This window comes from Rhamphochromis sp. 'chilingali', assembly GCF_963969265.1.
Source record: "Rhamphochromis sp. 'chilingali' genome assembly, chromosome: 11".
In the NCBI taxonomy this organism is placed as follows: Eukaryota; Metazoa; Chordata; class Actinopteri; order Cichliformes; family Cichlidae; genus Rhamphochromis; species Rhamphochromis sp. 'chilingali'.
In genome coordinates this window covers 33,444,851-33,465,576 of record NC_137938.1, presented here as the reverse complement: position 1 = coordinate 33,465,576, position 20,726 = coordinate 33,444,851, and the positions used below count along the sequence as shown (strand labels likewise).

The window sequence follows — 20,726 nt, the reverse complement described above, 5'->3', positions numbered from 1 at the left end:
ACAGTGTTAACAGAGGTATTCATATTATGTGGTTAGCGCTTCTGTAAATTTTGTTACAGCCCTTTCATATGTAAAAATAAATAAATAAATAAAATAAATATGTAAAAATTGTGTAGTTTGTTTGTATATGTGTCTTTCTTGCTGCTGTTACACCCAAATTTCCCCTTGTGGGACAATTAAAGGATGATTCTATTCTATTCTTCTATTCAGAAAAGCATCTTTTCCCCCACTGCTATGTAATCTATTATTTTAAAATTAAATGTTATTAAGAAATGTTCAGACAAAAGACGGTTTTCTGGGGGGAAAGTGGTGGGTGGGCTCATTTACATCTTGAGAAAAGCCAATTGAATCTAATAATGAATTGATTACAGTGTTAAGGCTGTTATTTTCAACATCTATGTGAATGTTAAAATCACCCACTGTAATTATTTCATCGGAACTGAGTAATGAATCAGATAAAAAGAGAAGACAAACTCTGAGTAAGGATGACAGATAAAAACAACATGTATTCTTGTAGGATCTCTTCCTTATAATATAAAGTGACTTGAGGTGATTGCTAATTTGGTGCTGAATTAAACTGAACAACTGTTTTTTGAGAGAGAGTTAGGGTGTGCAGGCTTGGCTATGACTATCTAGATCCTTGGTTTATTACTTTAAAAAAATAAATTAAAAAAAAAAGCTGGTGAAAAACTGCTACCACTCCTCCTCACCCTGTGCTTTAAGGTTGGCAGTAAGAATGACTCAGGGGTGTTGATTTATTTAAAATAACATTTTTATCTTGCTGGAAAATGTTTGACTATTTATTTGTTGAAGTGAATTCTTCATTAATAGAACACATCTGTTCGAGTGCTTGTTAATGCAAGTATCTAATGAGATGCAACACTTAGCCACTTGATGCATAACACATACAGACACAATCAAGAGGACCTGTTGAAATTCAAACTGAACATCACAATCACAGGTGATATAAGTGACTTTGATTGGGGCATTGTTGTTGTTGGTGCCAGATGGTCTGAGTTTCGGAAACTGCTGATCCACTGATTTTCCTAAACAGCTCTCTTGGGTTTGTCCAGGGGGCCTGTAGGGCAGTACTTGGATGTGGACCCAAGTGCAGAACAGACACGGAGACAGCAAATTGATTCTCACAAGCCTTATTATTAACACGGGGATAAACTTGAAACACGAGGAAAGTATGCATGGCGTGGCGAAACTGAACAAATGAGAATACAATTAGCAGGGAAACAGAAGAAGCTGGAATCTTGGAGATTACTGGGTCAGAGTGGCTTACTTAGAGACAGACGGTGGCAGGAGGACAAGCTTGCGTGTGCAAAGGGGAGTTATTCCTGAGCGGAGGTGCGTGAATCCTGTAATCGAGACCAGTGTCCGGAGAATGCGAGTGGCTGAGGAGTGGGATGGTGACGTGCCGAGAACACTGCAGGCACAAAGAGTTAGTTGACGAGCTGGAGGAGAAGAGATGGTGACGCTAGTCTTAAATACCGTCTCGCTTATCACTGAGAAACGGGGTCAGGTGAGTTGCACAGGTGAGACGATGAGGGCTCCGCCCCAGGGCGGATTCTGCAGTCATAACAACAACAATGGAAAGGTACCGGAAGCTTACCCAGACTATGACAGGGTTTACAGAGGATGGTTCAAACAAATTAAAAATATCTAGTGAGCAGCAGTTCTCTGGTTGGAAATGCTTTATTGATATCAAAGGCCCGGTAAGAATGACCAGGCTGCTTTGACCTGCAGGCAGGCAAGAGCAACTCAAATAACCACTCGTTACAACTGAGGTATGCATAGCATGTAAAATATGTCAAACATTGAAGCAGATTACAGATTACAGCAGCAGCTTGTCAGAACAGAACAGAACAGTGAGCTTACAATTCACAGACTCACTAAAACGGCACAACCAAAAAGTAGTCGGGTCTGATGACTCATGGAACGGTCAAAATTTGGGGTAAACAGGATGAAAGAATAGATCCATTCTGCACGATTCAGGCTGCTGGTGGTGGTGTAAATGTGTGGGGGATACTTTCTTGGCATGCTTTGGGCCTGTTAGTGCCAACTAAGCATTGATTATACCATGTCAATCTATGCCACAAATAATAGAGGCAGTTATTAAGGCAAAAAAGGTCCCAACGCAGTACTAGCAAGGTGTAACTACTGAAGTGGCCAGCGACATGATGGTAAACAAGTCAGAAAATAAATATAAAATGTTTTTTGGTTTGTTTGTTTTTTAAATTTCAGGGATTTTGTTTTATTGTTATTGTTGTTGTTTTTTATTTAAATATTGTACAGCGATGGTAACGACTATTAAATCTCAACTAAAATGTTTTTTGCAACTTTTCACAGTAAGTTGCAGTATCTTCACGTCCTACCAGGGGGCGCAGTTTATGCGTTGTAACTGACATTTTTGTCACTAATTGTGGAAGTAACTGCTGTTGCTGCAGCAGTATACCAGAAGACTTCTTCTGGTATAATGACCTGAACAAAGGCAGTTCATAGTTCATAGCATTACACAAAGAACAAACATGTGTTATTTGAGTAATGACTAGGTGTGGCCCAGTGCAGCTTCACCTCCAGCATCCCGTTTGTTTGAACACAACAGTGCAGACGGATAAATCCACCATCATCGGCTTGCCCAATGAGAAGAGCGGGGGGCGTTCCTGGCGTTATTTCTCCGCTGGCGAGTGAACCACAACAAACAACGGAGATACACCGGATGGCAAGTAAAACAGACTAAAACACACATCAGGTAAGCGGTTAGCGGAATGTTAAACGAACGTCTGTTGGATATTTAACGACTTCGACGACTGGCGAACCGTCGATCCGGTTTTAATTAAATGTCTGAATTACGTTTGGCAGCCTACAGTCGACGCAGAATACGGGTTTTCAGAGTGTGTTTACATTTTTAAAAAAATGTATAAGCTAAATGTGCCTATTGTTTGTAAAAATAAAGGCGTAAAAGCCGCTTTCCACCGGCCGGTACTGTGTGTCCTCGGCTAGCCTTAGCAGCTCAGCAGTAGCAGTAACAGCATGGCGGCCTTTGCTGTGTGTCGTGTATGTAGACAACAGCCTGGGTGAGTCTGGAGCATTTCTTTATAGTTTTATGTTGAGCAACCCTCAGATGAAACAGCGTGAATATCCAACGGTGTGGAAAAAGGCAACTCAAACATGACGGTGCTATACGTGTTGAGAAACACCGGCCTACTTTACGGTTTAAAACAAATACCTAGAGTTCTTTACTATGAGGATATTAGTTCAGGCAGAACTGCCAGTTACTGGTCATTTACTTAAGTGTACTCACATGAAATCTTAGTATATTTGAAACTATAGCTGGCGTATTAATACTTCAGCAGTTCTTTGATATTAGTGTATGACAGACCAATATTAACCACTTTATATAACACGTTTTCTTATATTATTATACTTGAATATGGCACTGTGCTTATTTACATTACATTATTATTTACAACTGCTGAGTAAGTAGTGTTTTAAATACCAGAGAAACACATGGGCCTAAATTCCAACTATTTTATCATCAGTGAGACCGAACACAATACAGAGACACAGAGCAGGCAGATAGCAAGTGTGTGACTTGCATGTCCAAAGCCCCCACTGGATGCCATTGTTTTGACAATACATAGTCAGAAAGCCATGCCAGCACTGCTAAAATGAGCAAATAACCTAAGAGAGCTGGACAATTTGAAACTGGTTGTACTGGGAAAAAATAAAATGCACCGGTACCAGTGCCCAGCAGCATCTGTTTTAAATGAGCACAGCCCTAAAAATGCCTCACACTGCAGTAAATGTACTTTGGAAAATATGGAGCAGATTTTTCCTGTTCAGTGAACACGTCTGCTAGTCATTAGAGTCAGATTGATTTGACAAAGCAGTCTTAAAGCAATAATATCATTAAAAAAACAGATTGCTCACATATTTATAACCTTGAAGAAACACATCACACAGCAAAGCATATTTATGAGTCCTCAAGTTATGTCTGAATTATGACTATTAATTCCTAGTTATGGCATTCTATGAATGTAAAGCTGTAGTACTATGCAAAAGTTAATTTGCCCATCACTTCTTCATATTTTGTTGGAGAAATAGGAAATAGGTAGAGCAATTAATAGGGGTTTCCAGTTACATCATAGATTTCTCACTGTAGTCCAAATCAAGCATAACTTGAGGCAATTTACTCTCTCAACGGTCTCATGTACTAAGTTTGTTTCAGTCTATACAAGTTAATATTTTATACTTTAAAAAGAGCAAGTAGGTCAGTATTTAGAGGTTGGAGAGGTAGGTGCTAGACACCATAGTTTGCACCAACTCCCGTTCCCTCCTCCCCCGACAGGAAAGACTTGTTGTATCAATTTGATTGGATTATTATCTATGTATCAGTATCTATTAGAAAGTACTCATTTAAGGTTGGGTTTTAAAAACTACTCATTAGATTTAGGAAAAAGACTGGTTTGAGTTCAAATACAGCAGTTCCTGCTTCTTGTAAAACTCTGTTACTCTGTCACTGTGACAGTAAAGTCGTACTGACGGTGGAGAAAAGAATGTGACAGTTTGTCTGCATGACCATGAGCAATTCAATTACTGTTTCATTCCTGTCACATTTTGCCATGAGAGTGGTCTAAATATTTAACTTACAAATGTGTTAGTTAAATGTATTTTATACAACATTGAAAAATAGAGAAGAATAGAGTCTATGTTTGAATTCCAACAGATTTACAAAAGACTTTTGTGATGAAGTTTGTTTCCCTGGGAAGTGTTTACTGGGATACATCCAGATCTAATTTTACATCCAAATGGCTCTCTGGCATGTGGTTAGTCAGCATGGCGTGCTGAACTTGTGCAGAAGTTCCTCTCTCTGTATGTTCTTTTTTTTCTGCTGATTACAGACAGCTGCAGCTATGGGCAAGACCCAGTCACTCTTAGCTAAGCAAAAAGACGAGAGTCAAGATGCTCTGACGGAGTATGGGGGGAGTCACACAGAAGAGGATGGAAAGAATGGAGATGTGTCTCAGTTCCCCTATGTGGAGTTCACTGGACGGGACAGCGTTACCTGCCCCACATGCCAGGGCACTGGCAGAATCCCTCGTGGTAAAGCTTAGCTGTTAAATGTTTAACTGTTAAGAGTTTTTTAAAAGCAGAGATATTAAAGTACCCATCTGTACAAAATACCCATGAATCAAGTTGAAATTTACAAGAATACCATCCCAATTTATTATAAACCTTTAGTAATGGCTTAATGAATGGTGTATGCATTTGGTTTTATCAAGTTTGACTGACAACTCTGCATTATAAGGAAACATGCAATCCAACTGCTTGCACATTTTCATGCAAGTGTTGCTTGCATTTGCATCACCCTTTTCCACATGTCACCTCAATTTCCAACCAGTAAGAAAAGCAAGGACAAAAACGGAAATATTGCTTACAAAAATTGTTATAACTTAAAGTCGAAAGTTATAACTTAAAGTCGTAGTTATGTTCTTAAGACCACAGTTCTTTTCTTGGCAACTATTAAAACTGGCTTGGCCTGCACTTGCTTATCACTCATACTTAAAACCAGATCTGGAACTCAGGACTGCACATTTCTGCCAAGGCCAAGTTTTCTGGATCAAGAGGAATATACTGATCTAAATTAGTTTATTGATATTATCAAGTTGTCTCCCATTTGATATGCCCTACTTCAAAAAGGTGGTTTAATTACTTAGGTGCCACCATTAGAAATCGAGTCAAGACCTGAAAATTGCAATTTTAAGTGAGAAAAATAAACTAGGCGAAGATTCTTCTTTGGATGTAGTTTTAAAGCAGTGATGCGAAATCGATTCCAGCAGTTACACTTTTTTTTTTAAACTCATTCAACAGGTCAAGAGAATCAGCTTGTGGCTCTGATTCCATACAGCGACCAAAGGCTCAGACCAAGCAGGACGTAAGTCTGCATTGTGTGCTCTTTTTATAAATTAGCTGCCTTAGCTGTGCGTGTGATGAAACTAAATGAACACACAGCAGCACAACAGACTTTGAAGCCAACAGCTGTTTCAGCTTTTGACTTCTCCTTTCAATCTCCTGCAGAAAGCTGTATGTCACAATATCAGTCGCTCTGTGCCTGCTGCTGTCTGGCCTGGCAGTTTTCTTCCTATTCCCTCGCTCCATTGATGTCTCCTATGTGGGAGTGAAGTCTGCCTATGTCTCCTATGACCATGACAAACGAATTGTCTATCTCAACCTTACAGTAAGTGTGAGCACTTTATAATAAATGATACATAAAATATATACAAAATAAAACGTAATTAATAATTAACTGAATTTACTGATAGTATTGCATCAGTAGAATGCTGCATGGTTTAATTCTTAATTTTGAATTACGCATTTTTTAAAAATATTTAAATTGATGCTAGCATGCTTAGACAGGCAATGACCAAGGACAGCTCTAAATCAATAATGTTTGCTAACAAGTTTGCCATATTAACTACCTTCTTTTCTCTAGAACACACTGAACATCACCAACAATAACTACTATGCCATAACTGTGACCAACATCACAGCCCAAGTGCAGTTCTCCAAGACGGTGATAGGGAAGGCCAGGCTTAGCAACAGCACAGTGATCATACCACTGGATGAACAGCAGGTAGGTTGATATATGTTTTCTGTGTTTAGACCACTTTTCTCACATATTTTCTCCGATAAAATCTGGGTTCTCCTAAATGTTGAAATCCTCTTGAATCAAATATGATGCGTTTTTCTCTCAGGAAACTCACATGATTTGCACTAACCTCAAACTTTATTATGCATAAATGGAATTTGTGCATCAGTCGGCTTTGTGTGTTTTTCTGAATTTTCCAGGTTCTATGAAACAGCCTACATACACAAACACTCATAAATATCTTACATACAATTTCCACTTACCACAACTTGGCAACCCACAAGCTAATTCGAGGTGTATGTGTGCATCTAAGACCAGGTTGATGCTAAAGGCGTCAGTTCACTATGTCATTCCTATTGTACTACTGCAGCACCTTCTTACTGTGAAAACACAGTACAGGGTGAGGCTTTAAAAACATGGGGAAATAAAGTAAAGGCCTTTGTGTGAGATGAGTGTGCAGAGGTCATCTACAAAGTTCAGCTCTGGAAGATGCTTCAAAAATATACAATTCACCAAAACCATTTCACACATTACTGGTTTGTTAGTTATGGTAGAAAATACATTTTTTTAAAAAGGGGGGGGGGCTAAATCATTAAAATCACTACAGCATTGGTGTTCTGATAGATATACCATAGCAGGCCATGTAGGAGGTTACCATTTTTCTGCACCCCAGTGTCAGTATTATAATGTTGCAGTGTAGTTTGGAGATTGTCTTGATCACTTGGCTCAGTGAGCCCTAAAAATGTACAACTGAGTACAAAGTATCCCTCGCAGTTTCTGTTTGTTTTTGTTTTTTTCTTGACTTTCTTTATTTTGCTAGTGAATTTGAAACGTGTCCAGCTGCGGCTTTTCTGTGTGCAGTTTGCATGCTCTCTCTGTGCTCGTGTGGTTTCTCTCCAGATGCTGTAGCTTCCTCTCACAGTCCAAAAACATGTATAGGTTTAGGTTGACAGGCAAGTCTAAATTAGCCATAGTTGTGAGTGTGAGCGTGAATGTTATCTCTGTGTTAGCTCTGCGATAGACTGGCGACCTGTCCGGGGTGCACGCTGGTTTTCCAGCAGTAACAGCTGGGATAGGCCCCAGCCCCCCGCTGGATAAGTGGCAGAAAATGGATTTTCAAATCTAATATCTTTTCTCTCTGAATTGTGTTTACAGATTGATTACATGGTCCCCACCATCATCGCTGATGAATTGAGTTACATGTTGTGAGTATCTTATTTGAAGTCCTATTAATAAGGCATTTTACACTCAGATCAGTATCATGTTTAATCTTACTTGTCTCTCTTTCAGTGACTACTGCACCTTACCAACAATTAAAGTTCACAACATAGTGGTCATGATGCAGTAAGTATGACAAGATATTGAATATTTTTCTTTTTATGTCTGATACTGTGCTCAGCTGAGCATCAGTCTTTACTCTCAGCTCCCTCCTCCACACTTGCATAACTTCACCCACACACCCACACACACTGAAGATCTGCCCAGAGCAAACAGCCTTCTGCTGTGGGGCACTGTTCAGATCAGCAGAAGCCCCGGGCCTTTGGGTGCTTTGCTCATTTACACGTCAAATCTGACTTGGAAGCAGACTGTAAATTTAGCAGTTAACATTTCTCCTAATTAATTCTCTGAATCGAATGTCGGGGAAGGCAAACCGCTGGTCTCTAGCCAAGTATCATCAGTATCATTGCACTGATGAATGCCAGTAAAAATGAGGATGAGAAAAGCAGCCAATATCCTAAAACCTAATGTAGCCTTTCAGTGGTTTTATATCTGGACCATGATACAATAAAGGTCAGTTGTGACTATCTAATCGAGTGTCTTGTTGCAATTGAGTGTATTCATTTGCCTCTAAAAAGACTTTTATTTTTAAAATCCCTTCAGTCTGTCTTGAATATTTTAGGAAGATGAATCAAACAGTTGGATTTATAAGAATAACTATAGTATACATAAGAGAAAATTATATTATGTCGTATACACTTGTAAAAATGGGGGATGGGTCAGTTTCAGACAGATTTTCTTATGTTAGTGAGGGAAGATGTCACTAATACTGTATTTTTTTTTTTCTTTTTCTGCGTTTGCAGCCAGTTACAAGAAAAGGGTGATCTTAAAGAGTCGGGTGCTACAACAGCCTAAGGCAGAAGTTCAGTATAAGCTAAATAACGCCCCCACCCCCAAGTGTGAAGAATGCAGAATGACTCTAAAAGAGTCCAAGAATAGATTTTCTTTAAAAAGTCAGTTCTGACAGAAGTAATGATGAGCAAAGTTATTCAATCCCCCCCCCCACGCACGCACACACACACACACACACACACACACACTTCAGTGTTAGGACACTGCCGCTCACAGCTGACAGTATGAAAATGATGCCGTGTCTTTGTGAGAAATTATTTGCTTGCACTAGTAATTGACTCTCTTCAAAAAATTAGGAAGCAAGTGGATGTTAAAACTGGTTTGATAATCACTTCTGCTATTTAAACAGACAAGCATACCAAGCAAATAAGTAATTATATTAATACCATGCAGTGACATGCAGGGGGAAAAAAGCTTGCGTCTTGCTGCAGTCTGGCAGAAATGTCTTAAGCTAAAAGCAGCACTGTTCTGTAGCACTCCCGTACACCTGCGAGTGTTTCTACAGCTCCATGAGGCTGCTAACCTCATTGATCACATTATTATAAATGTCAGGCCAATGAGGTAATGTCAATAAAAAAATTTATAAAGCTTTTGGCAATACCAGATTTTCAGATGGACTAATTTAAGTTTTACCTCTAGGAAATTTTAAAATCCATGAAACTACAGTCTAAACGTGCAGAGGAAGCAGGGCTCTTATCAGCTTTATTTGCAAGATTTGCGACACCTTGGCAGCAACTACAGCTTTCTAACGATGCACCAATGCAACTTTTCCCAGCTCTGATACGACACAGATCTGTTGGCTTCATGCATTTTTCAATGTCAAGTACTCATCTGATACTAATGTTAAATGAATGATCTGTTTTCACAGTCACTCTGAGGATCAGACTGGAAGTTAATTTTTTACATAAGACAATGTCAGGCTTTGCTTCACTGTTTTGTTTAAATAAAATGTAATAAATCCAAGAATGTAAATTTAGTTGATTGGCATTTCTTAGTAAAATTAAAAAATCCCAGTGAGACCAAAGCAAATACAGGCGAAGGGGGGGTCACTGTTTTCATTGTTTGCACCAATCTCTTTTCAGCTCACTGTGCGACTCTTCACAACTACTGTTTATTCTAGTTTCTCCTTTGCCTGCTCTCAATGAGACTTTTCTTACTATCATGCAAACTTGTCAAGTGAGGAGTGGAACTGATAGCTGTGAAGTCATATTCCTAGGAGTCGATTTTGTGATGTTATAAGTACAAGGAAAGCCTCCCAACCAGTTTTTGACTGTAATAAGAGCAAGAAAGAGAAGTCAACAGGGTGTTATCTGAGCTTTTCAGCATGACTCACCTGAAAAGCTGTGGTTGGCTGTTGGTGTAGCTAACTGCTGACACTTTGCTCCATGCTATCTCAGATCTCCTGCTGCTGATGCATGTTGTAGTAAATGCAGAATAACATAGACCTGAGGCCTGCACTATGAAGCCAGATTAATGACTTAGTGAGCAGGTCCAGGCTAAAGGTTTCTGTGTCATAAAAGTGGATTTCTTTTTATCTGACTAAGTCACTGTGGTAACTTAGACTGAACAGATAACCTGCTTCTGATCAGATTATGTTTCATGGTTTCACTGATTCTTTTATTTACAGCATGTATTAAATGTTATCTAGATTATCTACTGGGGGAATATGTTTTATATGTCCAAGTCGTTAAGCCGTACCACCGCTTAAACCACTGAAGCACCTGAAATGTATACTGATTTATTTTGTTACGCAGAAATTGTATAAACCTTGTTGTACTTGATTCTAATCTACTGCTTAGTCTCCTTTACACTGCTGGACGCTACAAGAACAGACAGCAGGAATACCTGTTCAATCCATAAAATAGTTTTCACTTTGATCTGCTGACAAAGTGCAGCAATTTTAATTTAGTTTTAATGTTAAAATGGATCCAGTTTACAGTTTCAGAGCAGCTAAACAGCAGCACAGAGAGCGTGCTCAGAGATAAAATAACTTGAATTCAAATGTTTTGGACTACTCTGTGCACGAAACCACCAGATTAATGATTTTCTGCAACATTATATAATTTTTTTTTGTTTTATTTGCAGTGATGCATTTTGCTGTAATGTTTTTTATCTTCTTAATCACAATTTTATCATCATCATCATCAGTTGATAATGCTTCTGATTGGAGTAGACAGCACCTATTATGATTCTTTCATGCAGAAGAAGAGTCACATGACTTGCAAAATGCCCAGTTTGGTTTGAGCACGCACAGAGCCTGATGCATATACCCCTGCCTGATAGAGGAAGCTGATAAACCCTGTTCTTAACTGTGATAACAGTTATCTCCAACTGAGGTTTGGGGTTTTGTTAGGACAGCTAGCATAAAGAAAGCCTGGCTGTGTTGAATTTTGTTTGTAGTCTACCCCTCAAGTGAGGATCAGAACAATAAGCTGTCCAAACCCAGCAGTCAAAAAGTCAACTTCAGAAGTTGTTTGTTTTGAAGATAAAATGTGTTGTTTCTTATTGATTTTTACTGTGCTGAATCCAGATTGATCAGATTTGTTACTATTTTCAAGATATTTAATCTTTTTAGCTGTTTATAGGTACATGGCTGTGATAGTTAACTTTTAATCAGAAATTGTAAGCTCTTCATGGACGCTTCATATGATAATGTTTCCCCTTTCTTTAATTTTCGAATAACTATGAAAAACTGCTCTGTGCAGAGAAGACTTGATATGCCACATAGAATAACATAGAGGTTTATTCCACTTCAATTCACAAGAACGCTGCACAGAATTTATTTAGAGCTTAGGCCAGAACAAGATGTTGAGTCTAGGTGTGATAGATCTATAGATGGAGGAAATGCACTGGTGTAAGTTCTGAGCTACAGTACTTTCAACAGCAAATAATGATAGCAGTGATATCAGACTGCTGCACAACTATTTCCACTGATCTCTTGCACTTTGATCATGTTTGACTCTTGTTTGCTTTTCAGGGTGATGGTGACAACGTCTTACTTTGGCCACACGGAGCAGGTCTCCCAGGAGATGTACCAGTATGTGGACTGTGGGGGGAACACCACCTCGTTGCACGGGCATGTGCAGGTCTACCAATAAGGGAAGCAAAAGAGCTTAGGCATCAGATACTGCTGTTGACCTCCATACAAAACATCTTTGCTTTTAATTTAGTCGTAGTGGCTCATCAGTTTTTAAGTCCTGAATAGTTTATTCTGTTTAGAGGACAAACATGATGTTTAGAATAGACGTTTTGCAATAAAACCACCAAACGATGGTTTATCCCTCGTGAACCAGACCTGTAAATCCTCCTCATGGCCCATAGACGAGAGGTTTGTAGTTTTTCCAGGCTGGTAAAAACAGAGCACATTATTCAATATTCAGTATCACTCCTCCTCTGTATTTGAAATACTGGAAGCAATAGCTTTACTTACGATGCACTTTAGCTGGACCTTTTGAAGAGAAGGTAATGTCAATATTGCTTAAATAGAAGGGGAAAGCTGCTCACAGCCCCTCTCATTCTACACCACTTTATGAAATCGTTTCTAAAACGTGTGAGAGAGAATTGACTTTTGAAAGTAGAACTACTGAGGTGTTCCTAATCATTCCTTTCTGCTCTTATTTGACTCCTTTCTACAAACAGCCTCTCTCTTTTTGTTTCATGAATTTTGTTAGTGTGTAGAGCAGTACAGCAGACTCACGTCATCACTGATTTATTCTAAACTTTTAGTTTTTGTGCGGTGTGTGTGTGTAACTCTGTTAATCATCAGGTTAAAAGCGACGCGTGACTACTCTGAAGACCTTAATGAGCATATTTTACTGAAAAATAAAATACATTTTTCACTTGATAAGAAAATAACTTATAATAATATTTTTATGTCATAGGCTTATTCATACAAATGTCACCTTTTTTTAAAAATTTAAATTAATCCTATTTTTGTGGGCCATGGTGTAATTTGCTGTTTTGATCACATAAATATAATTTCTTAAATCAACATGCAAAGTTTCACAGTTTAAATCGCTGCAAAATCTCCACATTTCTACACGTCATTTTGAAGAAAGTAAACCGAAATCAAACTGTTCGTAATATTCCATAAATGTGAAAGTTTCCCAGCTATTTTCTAACATCTAAACAGTGGTTTTGTGTTTTTCATGCATGCCGGTGACAATAAAATCTATTCATTTTGAGCGTTTCTTGTGTTTTCTTGGTGTGCTTCTAATATACTGTGTACACACAGAGTGGTGCCAAATGTCTCACTCAGCTGAAGTATGAAGGCCTCCAAATTCTTACCTTTTCATTACTCCATTGTTATTACTGCACATTAATACTTGAAACTGGACGTTTAAAAGACAAGAAAAAGTAGGTCTTCATGTTTTCAAACATCTGCATCCAGTCCATTTCAGTGGACTGGATGCAGATGTTTGAGCAATGAATAGGAGATAAAATTTGCAGGTTTCTTACAAATGTGCGAAAACAAATTTCATCTGATCATAAATTAGTTGTCCATAAATGATTTTGTCTAGAAAATGTACCCGACATAAACATCTTCCTTTTATTGAGGATAACAGGGTTTTATTGTATTACACCAAAAGAACTACACCTGCAGTATCCTCACAACCCACCAGGGGGCTGCAGCTATTGTAGGGTGACCAGATACTGTACTTTTATCTGGAACTTGTTCTTTCTTCTCACAAAATGAAATAGTGTCCCATATTCTGATCTAGTTCACGAGCACATGTCTCCAAATAACGTTTTCTCTTTGACATTGTCTGTGCATTCCTACTGAAACTCAGAGATGAAATTTGGAAATAAGATTGCAAATTTGCAGTAATATTGCAGAAGACCAGTGACAAACTTTAGCATAACTGTCCTTCATATTCCTCATGCCAAATCTGTTTATCTGCCTCTTAGCATTAGTACGGTGTCCCACACAAACACACTCATTAATGTTGTTGGGATCCTGTCACGAACCTATTCACTCCAGCAACTATCCACAGAGCTGACGCACACACATAAAGCAACATCTATTAACTTCCATTTATGCTCATAATAAATTAGAATTGAGGATGTGGTTGTAAAGCTGTGTGTGTTTAAGCTATTTATTAATGATAATAGTAATATTTATTACTATTTTCAAAGAACCTAATTTTGTTCTCTGCTTTCAAAACTTCTTTCTGGTGTTATCCATCTGTTTGTTTCCTAAAGCGAGAGGCACAGGCCCCTTGTGTATCATGGTATGTTCACATCTGTTGCAGTCATTAAACCACCAGCTCACTTCCACTCCGGGATCCAGGTCACAGGTCTAGACCAGAGCTGCACTGGAATACATACAACAGAGAAAAAACCCTCTTGCCCCCATCGCTAATGTATTTTGCTTACTGATTGTACTTTAGTTGTTGCCAGTAGAGTGTTAGTGGGGCAGCACTGTACTTTTATTTTTGCTTCTGGAGGTACTTTATTACTAAATGAGTGATTTCCCCTTTGGATTTTTAACACGATGGCATTCATCTTTGTTGTTATTCTTTATCTTTTTTGGTGGTTACGCAGGCTAACTGCTGATTAGCAGGTTGAATATAGTGCATTATCAAATAAACCACATGAAGATATCACTCTGCAAATAAGCGACAACCTATTATTTTCTCCCTACAGGACTATATTGATTTAAAGTGACTCAACACATTATCACCAGTTTCAATGAAAATCTTATTACCAAAGAAATCCACCCAGATATGAGTGAAACTCACACTTCTAAACTGGCCACAGAGGAAACCCATTTAAATCAAGTTAAAAGGTCAGACTCACTGTCCCGACACTGCTTAGTATAATGCTGATTCTTGATTTTTAGATGTTTGGAATATTTGTGTGTTGTGCCAACTAAATCTACATAACTGCATTTGTTGTGAGCTACTTCAGTTCAGATTGTTTGGGAAGAACTATGCTAAGGTCTTCATAAAGTCCAGTTGTCTCTCTTCCAGCTGGACTCTGTCATGCACGACAAGTCTGATGTGGTGAGTCCAAGGAAAGACTCTGACTGCTTGTCCAGAGAAGCTTTCCGTGAATAAGCAGCAGAGCGACTCCATACCGTTTATGGAAATTTAAATCTTGTACTTGGAGTAGTCCAAGTATTATGCAAACTCTGTTTATTCTGAGCTCACAGAACTCAGAATAAAGAAACACTGTTCACTTTTACTGAAAAATGCAAAACGCAGAGAATCAAACAGAAAGCTACTTTGCCTGTTTGGTCTCTGAACAGCTTTAAGGGAGCAGAGAGAAGAACCACATCCGCTACTGATTGGTTGTGTTATTGTCATTACAACAGAACTTCCCCCTCACCCCGTCCTTCATACAGGCCCAGGGTTTCTTTTCACCAAACAAGAGGAAATGGTTTTTCCATATGTGCTCTACATAGACTAACATCACAAACTCTGTCTTTCTGACAAATATAATCATAGACATTTAAAGTGATTCTACAGTCTTTTAGATATAGTTTGTCAACATCGCTGTGAAATATGTACTCAGTATAAAATACTGCACTTTTCTTTTGTTGCATATTTCACAGCAGTTTCTTTAAACCAAAATAAAACCTTAGATGTGTAGCCATGAAAAATAATACTTTGCACAAATTATGAATTATGTGCCTTAGAAATCAGTCCTTGCTGTTATAACAGAAGTGAGTAAGATGTTGTTTAAATACCACTAGTTATAGATGCTATGTAACTTTAATAAAGTTAAATATTTGGGTAAAGTGAGCTTCCTGAATGTGTGTAGATATATTAGGTCAACTGATGACCTTCAAAATCAGTTGTGCATCTTTTGTGTCTCATTTTGTGGAGCAAATGTTGTACTAGAAGATACCAAGTATAGTGAGTATAGTTACTCAACAAATGTGCATATGTACCAGAAACTTGTCCATTTATTTCATCCAGCCACCTTATGGTAGACTGTCCCAAACATGTAGCACAGGATCAGTGAGGATTAAACAGCAGGTAGCAGTGTTTCATACAGTTCATACAGGTGAGCTCTTACATTTGTTGAAACATTTTTATTTTATGGTTAGCAAAAAAACAAAACAAACTACACTACAGATTTTTATTTATTTATTAGACATTCTGGAGCAGTTATATTACTCTCTTTGTGGGTGCTACATATAAACTACATATGAAACACAACCGCTTTAATCTAAGCAACAATAAAAATACTTTTTATGTTACCACTTGTAGCATTCCTTAGATAAATTATTGCACAATGAACAGACTGCAAATACAATCAGATTACTCTTAAATCCTTCTTTGGAGTATTTTGCTATAGAGCAGCATGGTGAAGCTGTGCTATCCACATGTTTTAGGCCCTAATTTAATTAGTATCTTGAGCATCTCTGTCATAACTCCAGACAAACTATTGGGAAACCTCATCATTATGAATCTGTTGTGGCAGAGTCAAACTTTTACTTCATGTAACCCCACTGCGTAATCTGCGCGGTGGTCTAACCTATATGTTTCATGCAAATATGGACTGCATAGATTTGATCCAAAGTCTTGAAAAACAGCCCCAGCCCCCACCCCAGGGCGCTCTCCCTGCTCCGCCTCACCACCACCATCCTGGCCGAGAAGTTTTCCCTGTTTCTTCAGGAGACTTTCTCCTCCTCCATCCGTCCACCGCTTCGCTTCTTTTCACTCTTCATTTGAGCAACAAAGCACATCCGGCCATGTTCTTTGCACCTCTCCTGTTTGCCTCTTTGATGTCGCTCGCCGGTGTGTGCTCCGGAGGCTCGGACGCGCCCCGGGGTGTCGCGGTCGGCTTCGTCTTTGACCTGAAAGCAAAGTGCGAGCCGCCGTGCGAACACGCCGGAGTCTGCATCCGCAACAACACATGCTTCTGCTCCCGGGGCTACGAAGGAGAGACCTGCCAGTATGGTGACGTGACAAACCTTTTATCTGCGCGTAATTTCAAATTCTGATGATGGCACAGGGAAGACCTCGTGCCAAGCTCAGCTATGAATAAATGGTTTAATGTGCCACTTTATTTATTGACCCAGTTTATGACTAACTTATTTTGTTGCAAATTAATTTAAAGTGACGAAGACTTCTGAGAAAGAAGGTCAAAACTTTGAAGCCTATTAAAAAAACTGTGGTGGATAATTTTGCAGCCAACTGTGATCCCAAATGTAAAAATGGAGGAGTGTGTCTTCGCCCTGGAAAATGCAGATGTCCTCCTGGATTTGGAGGAAGATATTGTCACAAAGGTAAACGAGTTCATGGGAGCGGGACAGTTCTAATACATTAAGTGTATTAACACGTGTGTGCGTGTCATGATGACAGTTATTCTTTGCTTTTGGTGTATTTTCCTGCTCTATTCATTTGTATTCAGTTTACTATTATTCAGAATACTACACACAGTTTTCAGCTGTTGCTCACGTACTGCCTCATTTGTTTGTCTAAGTTCTTAAAACATTTTATGGATTAGATTTTTTTAAATGTGTTTTATTAAGTTTATGAATGCATAAGTCAATGCATTCCAACAGAATGGTGTGTAGTGAAGAATTTCCTGGGTGCTTTGGGGAGTTTATACCCAAATTAACTTAAATCTTTTGTGGTATGGTAAAAATATCTCATGAACAGTGTGTGTGTGTGCGTGTGTGTGTTTTGCAGTGATGTGCGATGGGGGATGTTGGAACGGAGGAGAATGCACCGCTGTCAACGGCGTGGCCAAGTGTATCTGCCCTTCAAGCTGGGCCGGATCAAAATGCCAGGAGGGTTCGTGGCTGTATCTAATTACCCAATTAACACAGGAGGTCAAAGGTGCCAAATGGAGCTGTTCATCAGCTGCAGACATTAGTGGATGTTTAAGGCTTTTTATGGCTCCAAGAAGCTGTCACCAAGGGAAGCAACAGTCAGTCTGACTTAGTGGATGAGGCAGACATGCAGGTGTAACAACTGGAGAGCTGTGGTGAAGTTTGTAATATTGGCAGAAAACTGCAGTTCAGTTTGAACTGGAAAAAAAAACCAGCAAAGATTGAAAAGCCAATTTTTTATATGTCTACCAAGATTTTTCTTCAAATGAAACTCAGACTTGACTTTTTAGTGATGAAAATCTGTTGTTAGACTGCTTCCACTAATGCATTCTCCATGTGAAATTAAGGATCTGTTGGACTAGCAATCCGTCTTCTGTGGTCTAGATGAAATATTCAGCCTTGCTGCTCTTCTAGGATTAAAGCTGTTTCATTCATTAGCTGACTCGATGACTTCCTACGCTCATTTTCCATATTTGCTAACATACACATTATACACATTGGGTCATTGGCACCGGGAGGGCTTAAATCTAATATGAACTCCTTCTCTTATATGCATGGCACTAATTTTACAAGTACACCATCAACATAAAACCACAATTAACTTAGCAACCAACACAACAGACCAATCACTTGCTAAACATAATGTCATAGGATAGTTACATATGTAGTTAAGCAGGAATCATAAAGGCCAGGATGATGCTTGAGCAAGTGAACCATATGCTGAAGTGCTGCAGGGACCTGCAAAGCTCGGTGGGGTTTGTAGATAATAATAGTGAAGGCCTGATCTCTGCCTGTCCACTCTTTACTGTCACCGTCCAATAAAGGCTGAAAATGCCTGAAAAACGTCACGTGCATGTACCAATGGTACATTACAGCCGCTACTGCCACTGTATGGTCTGACCAATGTCAAATTTTCACATTTGACTTTTGCCTGAATTAAATAAAAATATGTTCACATGTGTTCACAAAGCACAAACTTTTATTGTAAGTTTTTCTTTTTCATATTTCTGTTCCACGCTGAGCAAACCCCTCTATGGTTTGTTTCCCATGCAGCAATTTGTCCCCAGGGCTGCAGGAATGGAGGGCTGTGTGTGGCTCCAGGAATCTGCAGCTGCACGGAGGGATGGCTGGGTGGTGCCTGCCATATGGGTGAGTACACTGTTCCCAAAGACCGATAACGTTTTGCTGTGATGAGACTGGGTTAAATAATCGAGGAGTCTCAGATGTACGGAGTCGTGTTATGACCCCAATTCTGATGCTGGCCCTTCACTGGGAGCATTTATTCCTTATGATAAAGTCTTTTTCATTTCATCCAGTTCCGGTACTTTCTGCTCTCTTGACTACATTGCACCATTCTCACACCAGTGCATTTTACATACCCGATTTTTCTCTTTGCACCTTGGATTTGCTTTTCAGCTTAGTGTATTTCCAGATGTCACAACACTTCACACCTTTGAGACCAGCTGCTGGAGTTTATGATGCTAGAATTTACAAGCTCTTCACTCATTTCCCATTCCCCTGGTTTTACAAATAGTACCTGTGCTTTTGTTTTCTTTTGTCCGTAGCTGTATGCAGTCAGCCCTGCTTGCACGGAGGGAAGTGCGTTTCTCCCAACAAATGTCGCTGTCGACCTCCTTTCTCTGGACCTCGCTGCGAGGAGAGGAAAAAGTCCCACTAGTGCACCCAAGGATCAAACAATGTTGTGGGGGTGATTATGTTTTTATACTGGGACGTAGTTAGTTTTACAGCAACTGTGTGGAAAAGATGGATGTAGCCACTATGATGTCACCCTTAAAGTTAGTGAAGACCCATCTTGGGAGTTTTAGAAACAGGCTGGAAACACCATAAAACGTACCCTCTTTCTCACCTATTTTACTGTAAATGTGAATATAACTTGCAAATTTGACATCATGCTGTAGGCAATAAATCTTTTTATAGACTTATACACAGTCAGACCGTGGGATTTGTGGTCTCAGTGATCTCTTTTAAAAAGCAGCTAAGAAGTCATCTTTTCAAACTTCCCTTTGGGTATCATTTATGTCTTTATTTCTAGTGTTTTGTTGTGAAGCACTTTGTAATGTTTATCTTGAAAGTGCTATATATAAAAACAATTTTACTTTAACTTTTGCAACCAGTTGGCCCCTGCTGTTCATTAGAAATGAGGCTGGTTTAAGGTACATCAGCAGTGGTTTCACATTTCAGACAAAACGTTCATCCCTCTTTTTATATAAAGTGTACCGTTTTAGTTTGTTTTTATTTTATTTTTAAATATTGAATGTGTTTTATGTTGTATAAACACACAATATACTGTAATTTGTCATTAAATGAAGAAAAAATAGACATTGTTTTTATTATAGTACCACCGTGTAATGTGGAACAAAATATAGGGCTTAATATATAGTACAGAGAGCGTAGAAAACAAGCCCTATATACAACCTCAACACCAGCGTTGCTTTCATCCATATTTGCCAATAAATGTATAACAAACTCAAACAGGCCTGATCGGGCAATATATTAATGACAGCAAATAAAGAAAACAAAACAAATGCAACTTTTGTTAATATGCAACATATTCATATCAAAGCCTTCATTATGCTTACTCAAGAAGCAGGCTCAAGCTGTTTTTTCCCCCTCATAAGATAGAAAGAAACAGTGCAAATCTAAAATGTGTGATGGCAATAACCTCCACCACGTTATTTTTCTTAACCAACTACTGTGTACGGCACACAGGCCTGCATAAAATACACTGTTAATACATTTAACAGATGGGTGTTACTTTGAGCCTTGAGGTAGTGATCTACACAGACAGGAAAAGACAAGTGCATATATCAAATCGCTCTGTTACAGTTCTAATGTGCACACAGCCACACATTACAGCACATGCCAGTATCCAAAGTCTCACTCATACACACCACAGGTTATGGTGCTTTCTTTGTTCTTTGTGGCTTCTTTAGTACATTCCCGATTTGTTTGCCATCATGCCTGTGATGCCTGTGAAGTACAAAAATTTTTTTTTTCATTTGTTTGGTGCCATTTTATTTGATGCAATGTCCCAAAATGTAGCCTGCAGCCCCCTAGTGGGCCAAGAAAGTACTGCATGTGCTCCATGGGGCTATTTGCAGTTAAAAAGTAAATTTGAAATAACCATAA

General features: G+C 38.9%; 3 protein-coding genes across 4 annotated transcripts in view; 2 read left to right on the top strand and 1 right to left on the bottom strand.

The window, feature by feature from the left end:
* Positions 1-2,600: 2,600 nt before the first annotated feature.
* Positions 2,601-12,972, top strand: tmem106ba (transmembrane protein 106Ba). The gene is made up of 8 exons (XM_080896978.1): positions 2,601-2,758; positions 4,911-5,112; positions 5,881-5,944; positions 6,088-6,247; positions 6,503-6,643; positions 7,814-7,863; positions 7,949-8,002; positions 11,766-12,972. Exons 2-8 carry the CDS (start codon positions 4,923-4,925, stop codon positions 11,884-11,886), a joined length of 780 nt encoding a protein of 259 aa, XP_080753104.1. The 5' UTR covers positions 2,601-2,758; positions 4,911-4,922; the 3' UTR covers positions 11,887-12,972.
* A 3,052-nt stretch (positions 12,973-16,024) lies between these two features.
* seraf (Schwann cell-specific EGF-like repeat autocrine factor) lies at positions 16,025-19,914 on the top strand. Its single transcript, XM_080896673.1, has 5 exons — positions 16,025-16,698; positions 16,932-17,027; positions 17,434-17,538; positions 18,630-18,725; positions 19,142-19,914. The coding sequence occupies exons 1-5, from the start codon at positions 16,278-16,280 to the stop codon at positions 19,252-19,254; spliced, it is 831 nt and encodes a 276-aa protein (XP_080752799.1). The 5' UTR covers positions 16,025-16,277; the 3' UTR covers positions 19,255-19,914.
* vwde (von Willebrand factor D and EGF domains) overlaps positions 19,890-20,726 on the bottom strand; it is a 28,506-nt gene continuing 27,669 nt past the window's right edge. For both annotated transcript variants that reach the window (XM_080896672.1, XM_080896671.1), the window contains exon 31: positions 19,890-20,567. In XM_080896672.1, the coding sequence (XP_080752798.1) occupies positions 20,553-20,567 (15 nt within the window). In that variant the 3' untranslated portion in view covers positions 19,890-20,552. The remainder of the gene's footprint in view (positions 20,568-20,726) is intronic.

Bases quoted from the DNA above. Each gene is read 5' to 3' on its own strand.
- tmem106ba (XM_080896978.1), top strand. From the start codon at position 4,923: ATGGGCAAGACCCAGTCACTCTTAGCTAAGCAAAAAGACGAGAGTCAA. The intron at 6,644-7,813 runs GTAGGTTGATAT...TTGTGTTTACAG, and splicing joins TACCACTGGATGAACAGCAG to ATTGATTACATGGTCCCCAC. The intron at 7,864-7,948 runs GTGAGTATCTTA...TCTCTCTTTCAG, and splicing joins GATGAATTGAGTTACATGTT to TGACTACTGCACCTTACCAA.
- seraf (XM_080896673.1), top strand. From the start codon at position 16,278: ATGTTTCATGCAAATATGGACTGCATAGATTTGATCCAAAGTCTTGAA. The intron at 16,699-16,931 runs GTGACGTGACAA...ATAATTTTGCAG, and splicing joins AGGAGAGACCTGCCAGTATG to CCAACTGTGATCCCAAATGT. The intron at 17,028-17,433 runs GTAAACGAGTTC...TGTGTTTTGCAG, and splicing joins AGGAAGATATTGTCACAAAG to TGATGTGCGATGGGGGATGT.